Below are 9,382 nucleotides of genomic sequence, written 5' to 3' on the forward strand. Positions count from 1 at the left end.
TTTAATGACCGAGAATCAATTTTTTTTTTTGGGAATGTAGAGTATATAATTTTTCTTCAAATTTAATTTTGATTGTGGGTTCTGTATGTGTTGTTTTTCGTCATTGTGTTTTCACAAAAATTACCTGTGCTTCTGGTCGCCTGTATCTAGTATTCAAACCTCAATACCTCATGATACATTATTCTGGTTGTCGATTAACCAGTAATATTTTTTTATTATATTAATTATACTATATCTTCGCCTACGCTCAACTAAGATCCTAGCTCCACCCCTGATTACAAATAAACTAAAACAGCTAATTGGTTAATATAATAAAAATATATAATTATTCATAATAATAAAAAAAAAAACAAAATGAATTATAACTCAACATTAATATTAAATAGATAAATATAAATATCAAAAAATAATTATTTGATATATAATTATAAAACATTAATAATTATAAAAAATATTTCTATTTATTAATTAAAAATATTATTAATATATTCGAGTTGGGTCGGAAATCCTGTCGGATAGAGTTGCTGATCCCGATCCTAAACTTGATCAGGTCGAAAAAAATTCGGAACGAGAACATATTAAAAATTGGGAAGAGTCGGGAATTTTGGCAATTTTCCCAACTTGTTATAGGGATGGACAGCATAGACTTAGAATTATAAATGTGTATGACCGCATTACACTAAAAATATTATTATTTTTAATGCAATGTTTCATCTCTCCCCAAAAAGTTATTATATAACTTTCTGACGGCAGATATTGTGCTTTTAACTTTGTTAATTTATTTAATCATATCTTTTCTAATCGAGGTTGGATATTTTTTTTTTTTCACTTTGGTATATAAATGCCTGTAGGGGTCAACCACATTAAATTATGTATATGTTTTCACACAAAAATGGCTCGAGCGGGTTAGTTGTAGGCGTGCCAGACACATGAGTGTTTAATAAAAATATAAATAAAAACCAAAAATCTAGGCGTGCCAGACACATGAGTGTCTAATAAAAATATAAATAAAAACCAAAAATCTAACTTCTAAAATCAAGCAAATGTGAGTCCCAGTTTCATCGTCGGTCTCAAATTCACCGGTTAAACAACCAAAAACTAAAATAAAGTAACAGGAGAATTAATAATAGCAATTGAATATTTACCATTTGCTACTGAAAATTCAAAATGGCACATGCTTGCCATAATAACATAAAATAATTTGTTGTAATAGTTCAAGGAACCCAGCGAAAAGTGCTAAACAAATGCACTGAAAATTCTAGAAAGCTATATAGATGAATACATGAATTATTTGCAGAAAAGTATGCTGAAAAAAAACCAGAGCTTCTTGGGAGCTGTGTTTGTTGATAGAATATATGATCCCTCGAATTGTTCCTGCCGATGGTTTTGCCTTGGGCCATTCCATAACCACCCACTACTTTACTCCACATAATGGGTCACGTTTCTTCCCACTCCTCCACTATTCAATTTTGACTAAGTCTTTGTTATGGGCTTGTAACTTAGCTGAACCAACGTTTCGCGACCTGGGCCTCAACTTCTTCTTTGCTTTGGGCCGGGGAAATAATTTAATTTCTTCATCCAACATATGCCCCCTGCAGGTTAATGGCCCAATGGGTCATTAAGCCTGGATTCTGGACCATTGTTGCTATTGGGCTGTAAACTAAACTCACCCGAATTTTTATATCCATGAATTCTTGATGGGCTGGTCCAGATAGACTTTCTGATTATTCAAAATCTTACAGTATGATTATGTTCCTTGATCTTTGAGCTGATCACATCATCCCAGATTTCTATCATTATTCTCTGTTTCCCAAGCCCTTCTCTTTTTTAACCTTTCGTCTTCTCTCATCTTTCGTTGTCCCCTTCTTCACTCGGCTTACTTTTAGGGTTCCCACAATTTCTTCACCGCACCGCCACCGACAGGTAAGGTTCCGTTTGCTTCATTTCTCTGTTGTCCCTGTATGAATCAAAACATAAACACAACATTGCTTCAACGTTTATTCTATGTCTAAGCAGCATTTTCTGTTCCCCATGGCTTCCAATCTTTCTGGTTCAGCTACGGTTCCTACAATATTGGAAGTGATCAGGTATATTTGATCCATTTATTATTTTCTTGCAATTTTTTTGTCGTTAAAATTACAGCAAACCATTGGGCTCAAATCGGGTTTTGATTTTCTAGGCCGTTAAACCTTTCGGCCTCCAAACCCGAGTTCACTGAAGTTTTGGCCACCGTAGCTCATGCTCCTTATGTGGAGGTTCCGCTTCCTGAAGCTATTTTTTCCAATTTGTTCCTCCTATCTCTATTATCGGCCTCTTCTATGCTTTTAAACGGTTCTGTTCAACCTCATGCCAAGGCCGCTAAATTTAAGTCTTGGCCATGTTTCTCCGCCGAATGGGTTACTTGGGTGGATCGGCTGGAACCATATTTTGGGGTTCTTTGGAAATCTCAAGGCCTACATTACTTCATCCAACTGACCAAAGCCCCATTTCCTATACAACCCACTCTACTAGAAAGTGCTCTTCATTTTTGGGCACCTCCGTGCAATGCTTTTATGTTTGCTAGTGGGCCAATGACTATTACCCTTATTGATGTTCTTCTCTTGTTAAGGTTCCCTGTCATTGGCCTAGATGTTGTAGGTTTTGTTTTCATGAAAGATCTTCCTAATGTGTCTGATGAGAATCTAAGTTTTACCTCGTACTCTTCAGTTATAGGAACTTGGCATACTACTTCAGGAACTCCTACTGTCATAGAACATGTGTTGTTTATGTGGGTCCTTGTTTGCAAATTTCTATTTTGTCCAGCTTTTGGTCGCCCTTCCTCTGAATATTTGCCCTTGGCTCGCTTGTTGAGTACTGGTAATGTTGTTAACCTCGGGGTTATGTTCCTTGCGTCTATCTACCGTGGTCTAAACAAAAGTGTGCTTGACCTTCCTTTTCGTAAACTCCAAGGTGTGTGTTGGTTCCTCCAATTATGGCTTTTCTCTTATTTTCCGGATATTAGGCACTTGTCCTTCAGAAATATCAACTCATCTGATGCCAAGATTTGGCCTACTGTACCACCATCCTTTCTAATGAATTTCTGATGACTTTTTTCCACACTCTTGGGGAGGACCGGTGTTATTACTTGCCTGTATTTTAAATACGATAGAACATTAGTGGGTATCCCTCTTTATGTCTCATCAAAACAAGTCTTTTTCCCAAATTGTAGACAAAGTAAGAACTGCTTGCCTTCACTTGAGGTTCCTTGTTAGTAGTGTTGCCTTCACGAATTACAACATCACTCTTCCATTCGAAGTTTATATTCCCCTTATCGTTGCTCTTCAATTTGGTTTCCCTTCTACGGTGCCCGAGGAACGCTTCTTTTTTCCACAACTTTTCAGTGAAAAAGTTTGGGATGAACTAGTTGACCGCAGGTTTTCCTTGGCCACCGTGAAGCTTAACATCATATGTGGGTCTGCCTTCTTGACTCCAATACAAGAAATTGCTCGCGATCAACTGGTTCCTTTCATGCCCTGGTGGACTCCCAAGTATCAAACCCTTACTGCCACCCTGGTGTCATCTCCTAGTAACATCATCATTATGATTGCACTCTTTATTTGACTTTAACTATTTTGGATTATGGTTACCTTTTTCTCTACAGCTCAAAGTTCAGCCAAAAAACTCAAAACTATGGGAACTGGAATCTCAAAGAAAACTACTCCCATTAAGACGAGAAAGAGTATCAGGGTCTCAAAGAGATTGGCTGCACAGTTTTCACGCAGATCTGAAGGCCCTGTTGACCCAGAGGAGGATGATGCTATATCTGTCTCCAATTTACCTTCTGTTCATGTACCAACTGATGAGGTGTCTAAACCACAAAGCCTCGTGCCCCCAAAAGATGTCTCCTCTACTATTCATAAAGCAGTTTCCATTGATGCAAGTGACAAGATCAAGGCTGCAAACATTCTGACGGAGATGCCATTTATGATTCCCCCTCTTGCAAATGTAGGTCTTCCTGAAATAGTTCCTGCATCTGAGAAGACCTCGGACACTGTTAACGCTCCAATCTCTTTAGAGGTATTTCCTCAATCTCTATTTGTATCAGTAACGAATTCAATATTTCTCTTGTTCATCTTGGTAATTTATTATGACAGGATCATGCATCTAGGAGAATTCAAATGTGTACACTGCCTATTGCCACGATGGACCTGGACTTTTGCTTCCTGCAAGATGTGAAAAATGAACCAACTCCTAACACTTCATCATATCCTGACACCGAATCTATTGCTCGTGCTACCAACATTGTCAGCTCCTTGATCCACCAAGATTTGTTCACATTAACCGATCTACAGCATCAAGAACTATTATCAGCCTTCCAACTGCTTCAATGCTCTCCAGGATTTTCTGCGTCTCCCCTAGGTTTATCTTCTCACTCTCTTCCTTCTATTCTTTCTTAGGCCCAAGATGTTGTAATTAAGCATGCAGATTCTTTTACCAAATTGGAGACTTTCAATCTAATGAAGCTTGGGATTCTTCCAAGAATGCTAGAGAAAGAGATGTCAATAAATTTATTGAGATAGGTCAGAGCTTCGATGCTGTGGAAGAGCATTTACTGCAATTGAAGAACGACCTTGCTATTCATGAAGCCAGAAAAGCAGAATTACTGGAAGAAGGTGAATCTCTCAGGGCACAAATATTGGCTGCCGATGACGAAATTTGCACCAAAGGGACCCAACTAGCAAGTCAAAAAACTGAGTACCATAGATGGAAAAAGGCTTTAGATGAATCTGAAGCTATGCAGAGAGAATGCAAGCTGAAGTGGGAAGAACTAGCAACCGCCTTTGGGTAGTCTTCATTACTTTTATGGGCAAAACAATATTTTTTATTTCCTTTTGATGGTGGTTCCTGCACACTTTTACTTTACTGTTTTTCATGTTTTGGAAACATTATGGTCAGGTGATTTACAGCCACATTTTGTTGCACAAGCCTGTAATCCTGTTAACTTATGTTAACCATTCGGGTGAATGGCCAATTTTAATCTTATATCATCTACTGATATATTTCCAGAATTGCTTCCAATACACAAAACTAACAAAAATGGCTATTTATCATACTTTATTTATTTATTTACAAACCACACAAAACTATCTTTAAGCTTAATATTTACAATAATGGCATGCTAAGCCATTTATATTGATCATGATTCATACTCTTCATGCATACTAGGAACATACACCTTCAAATATTTACCATTAATACATCTTTTATGGATTTCCCCTTCAACACTTGCTAACCAGTAAGCATTTCCTTCAAGCACCCGATGAACTTTAAATGGTCCTTTCCAATTTGGTGACCATTTACCAAGTTCTTGATCTTTGGTTCTTATAGGCATTATGACTTTCCAAACAAGGTCTCCTTCTTGGAATGACTTTCGTTTCACTCTTTTGTTGTAGCTTCGAGCCACTTTCTCTTTTTGGATCATAAGGCTGTTAAGAGCTTGCATCCTTATATCATCGAGATCCTCTAATTCCGTAATCATAGACTCATGGTATAACTCTGGAATCAAGTGATTTTGCATGGCCACATGTAACGACGGAACCATAATTTCCATAGGTCATACAGCTTCATGTCCGAAAGCCAATGCAAAAGGACTTACCCTAGTTGCCGTTCTTTTTGAAGTTCTATAAGCCCATAGAGTCTCAGATAATAATCTAGGCCAATCTCTTGGATTGTCCTCCATCATCTTCTACAAAATCTTGATCAATACTTTGTTAGATTCTTCTGCTTGCCCATTAGCTTGCGGATAATATGGTGAAGAACAATGTAACTTAATGCCATAATCAGCTGCAAAATCTTTCACTTCGGACCCTACAAACATAGTTCCTTGGTCCGTAATGATAGACTTTGGGATCCCAAATTGATGTATAATGTGTTCCTTGATAAAATTTATCACATCCTTTTGCACCACTTTCTTTAATGGTATCGCCTCTACCCACTTAGTAAAGAAATCAGTGGCCACAATAATAAAACTATGGCCTTTAGATGAGGATGGATGAATTTTACCAATCAAGTCCATGGCCCACCCCTGGAATGGCCACGACTTTACTATGGCATACATCTCATCTGCAGAAACTCGTTCAATATTGTCATGTTTTTTGCAAGGTTGACACCCTTTGGAATACCTAATGCAATCTTTTAGCATCGACGGCCAGTAATAACCATGTCTTCTCACAAGCCACCGCATCTTTATCCCTGATTGATGAGCACCACATACTCCCTCATGAACTTGTTTCATTACTTCCAATGCTTCGGGGAACCCAATGCATCTCAGCAACAAACCATCCATGTCTTTTCTGTATAGATCACTCTCAATCAACACGTAATTAAGAACTTTCATCCTTAACCCATATGGAACTGATTTCTCAGGGAATTGAAGTGCTTCTTTCAGCTCTTCTCGCCAATCACCTGCTAAATTAACATCCAAATTAAAATTTTCTACCTGTAAGCCCCTTTGTGTAATAGACGGGTGATTCTTCTTTTGGATCAACACCAATCTTTGTGTGAGTTCCTCAAATAACCTTAATCCAGAAGCAATTTGGGCCAGTTCATTTGCTTCCCAATTTTGTTTCCTTGGCACATATTGGAAGTTGATCTCCTCAAAATCATCAGCCAGCTGTGAAGCGGCCGTAAAATATGGAGCCAAGGACAAATTGGAACACTTGTATTCTCCAGCAACTTGTCAAAGAACCAATTGTGAATCACCGAATACTTGCACATTCTTGGCCTACAAGTCTTTGAGAACTTCCAATCCAATCACAAGTGCCTCGTATTCTGCTTGATTATTAGTACATGGGAAATCCAAATTAAAGGATAGAGCTGTTTTAATGCCAGTGGGAGAAATTATTACCACCCCTACGCCTGCAGTTCCTTCGGTACTGGACCCATCAAATTTCAATATCCATGGTGGTTCATTGATCGTATATACTGGAATCTCCACCTCTTCTGGTATAGACTCATCAGAACCTGGGTGGTGAGCTAAAAAATCCGCAATAGCTTGTCCTTTCATGGACTTTTGAGAATAATATACCAAAGTAAATTCTGCTAAAGCTATAGACCATTTACCAATCCTCCCTGATAATACAGGTCTACTAAGCATATACTTAACCAAATCAGTTTTTGATACAACCAATACAGTTGATTGAATTAAGTAATGCCTTAATTTTGTACATGCATAAAATAATGATAAACAAATCTTTTCAATAGCAGAGTATTTACATTCTACATCATGAAGTGAAAGACTCAGATAATATATAGCCTCCTCTTTACCTTCGGCATTATTTTGTTCCAATAGGCACCCTATTGATTCTGGAGCGGCCACAATATACAATTTCAAAGGAACCCCATACCTTGGAGGCACCAATATTAGTGGCTTTGACAGATATTCTTTTATTTTGTCAAAAGATTCTTGATGGCGGTCTCCCCATGCAAATTCTTTGGATTCTTTGAGTTTTAGCAAATGAGAGAACTCTTTTGTTTTACCTGCCAAATTTCAAATGAACCTTCTCAAATAGTTTACCTGGCCAATGAACCTTTGTAGTTCTTTTTTACTCTTTGGTGGTTTGGCCTCCAAGATTGCCTTGGATTTTTTTTGGTCTACATCCACACCTCTCTGGTGCACCAAGAACCCTAAGAAATTCCCCGCTTTTACCCCAAAAGCACATTTCAATGGATTCAATTTGAGGTCATGTCTCCTCATTCGTTCAAAACTTCTCCTCAAATGATCTACATGTTCCTCTGCCTTTTTAGATTTCACCACAATATCATCGATGTACACTTCAATAAAATGATTAATCATATCATGTAAGATGGCATTCATCGCACGTTGGTAAGTTGCCCCGGAATTTTTTAAACCAAATGGCATTACCAACCATTCGAAGGTATCAATGGCCCCTGGACACTTAAAGGCAGTTTTAGTCGTGTCTCCTTCATCAATCTTTATTTGGTTGTACCCGAAATAGCCATCCATGAATGATAATAATTCATTGTTGGCCACTGAATCTACAAGCATGTCGGCTATGGGCATTACATAAACATCTTTGGGAGTAGCTCGATTGAGGTCCCTGAAATCAATGCATACTCTCAATTTCCCATTTTTCTTCACAACCGGAACCACATTGGAGAGCCATTCAGCATATCTGATTGGCCTGATGAACCCTGCCTTCAATAACTTTTCTATTTCTTCCTTTACTTTTGCCTTGACTTCTTTAGACATTCTCCTTGCGGGCTGTTTGTGTGGTTTAAAATCGTCCTTAATAGGAAGACGGTGCTCCACCAATTTTCGATCCAAGCCAGGCATATCCTCATAACTCCAAGCAAAGCAATCTTTGAACTCTGCCAACAATTCCTTCAATTTAACTTTAGGTTTGTGACAACCCGGGCTTTAATCTCTAAAATCAAAATAATAATCCAAGATCATGAATTAAAAACCAAGCAATTAATCAAACAACCAAAGCCTAAATTTTTTTTTTTTTTTATAAAATTGGGCCGCGCTCGAGCGGCTAAAAAGCACCGCTCGAGCGCGCCCTGTTTTTGTAAGGCCCTGAAATTATTTATTGCGGATTATCAAAATTGATTATTTTTTTATTTTGGAGATTTATTTGAGCCGGGACTGAATTGATTTAATTGGGAGTTTCAGGGACCAAAATGCAAAAAGTGGATTTTTATACTATTTTATCCCTCCTAGTTGACTAAGCCCATACCCCCCATACTCTCTTCCTCCCCTACTCTCTCTCTCGATTCCTCTCTCTCCCGGAAGCCATGGAAACTGTTTCTTCAAGCTTTTTTTTCCGTTCGATTCGCACGATCCGACCGTTAGATTTCTTTTCCGAGTTGAGTTTCACGATCACCGCAACGAGAGCTTTATTTGGACGTAAGTTTTGCTACGATCTCTTGAACTTCGTTTTTTTTGGGTTGTTAGAATTTGATAATCTTGGAGTATGTTGTTCTTGAGCTAGCATAGATCGTGTATTCGAAGTCGAATCGGAAAAAGAACGAAGTTTGGATTTTATATGATTTTTGGAGTTAAATTCGAAAATGGGGTTGTGAGATTTTGTTGGATTTTGATGGTTTTTGATTTGTTTTGTTGATTGAGGAGTTGTTTTGGATGATTTGGGATTGTTGGTTGTTATCGGAGATTTTTGGTTTGACCGATTATAGCCGTTATGCCATCGGAATCTAGTTTGGATTATTGGTTGTTTTGTTTCGGTTTGACTTCCGGGTTTGATTGAATTGGTAGATTGTTACCGAATCCGTATATTCTTCATTTTCAGATTTGGATTGGAGTCTTGGAATTGGATTGAACTTGGAAGTTGAGTCTGTCGAGAATTGAAGACGGTATATTGAT

General features: G+C 38.0%; 2 protein-coding genes across 6 annotated transcripts; one reads left to right on the plus strand and one right to left on the minus strand.

Annotated features, from left to right (window-relative positions):
• The first annotated feature begins 1,791 nt into the window (after positions 1 to 1,791).
• Positions 1,792 to 5,019, plus strand: LOC140891855 (uncharacterized). 5 transcript variants are annotated; one of them, XM_073300522.1, is made up of 6 exons: positions 1,792 to 1,923; positions 2,017 to 2,087; positions 2,180 to 3,527; positions 3,641 to 4,056; positions 4,134 to 4,398; positions 4,503 to 5,019. In XM_073300522.1, the coding sequence occupies exons 4-6, from the start codon at positions 3,670 to 3,672 to the stop codon at positions 4,826 to 4,828; spliced, it is 978 nt and encodes a 325-aa protein (XP_073156623.1). In that variant the 5' UTR covers positions 1,792 to 1,923; positions 2,017 to 2,087; positions 2,180 to 3,527; positions 3,641 to 3,669; the 3' UTR covers positions 4,829 to 5,019. The 5 variants fall into 5 exon arrangements, with proteins under 5 accessions (XP_073156623.1, XP_073156620.1, XP_073156622.1 ...); XM_073300519.1 differs by having other exon boundaries at positions 2,180 to 4,056; XM_073300521.1 differs by lacking the exon at positions 2,180 to 3,527.
• Positions 5,020 to 5,176: 157 nt separating this feature from the next.
• Positions 5,177 to 5,590, minus strand: LOC140889157 (uncharacterized). Its single transcript, XM_073296865.1, has one exon. It carries the CDS (start codon positions 5,588 to 5,590, stop codon positions 5,177 to 5,179), a length of 414 nt encoding a protein of 137 aa, XP_073152966.1.
• Positions 5,591 to 9,382: the final 3,792 nt, after the last annotated feature.

This window comes from Henckelia pumila, chromosome 3 (assembly GCF_033568475.1).
Source record: "Henckelia pumila isolate YLH828 chromosome 3, ASM3356847v2, whole genome shotgun sequence".
Classification (NCBI taxonomy): domain Eukaryota; kingdom Viridiplantae; phylum Streptophyta; class Magnoliopsida; order Lamiales; family Gesneriaceae; genus Henckelia; species Henckelia pumila.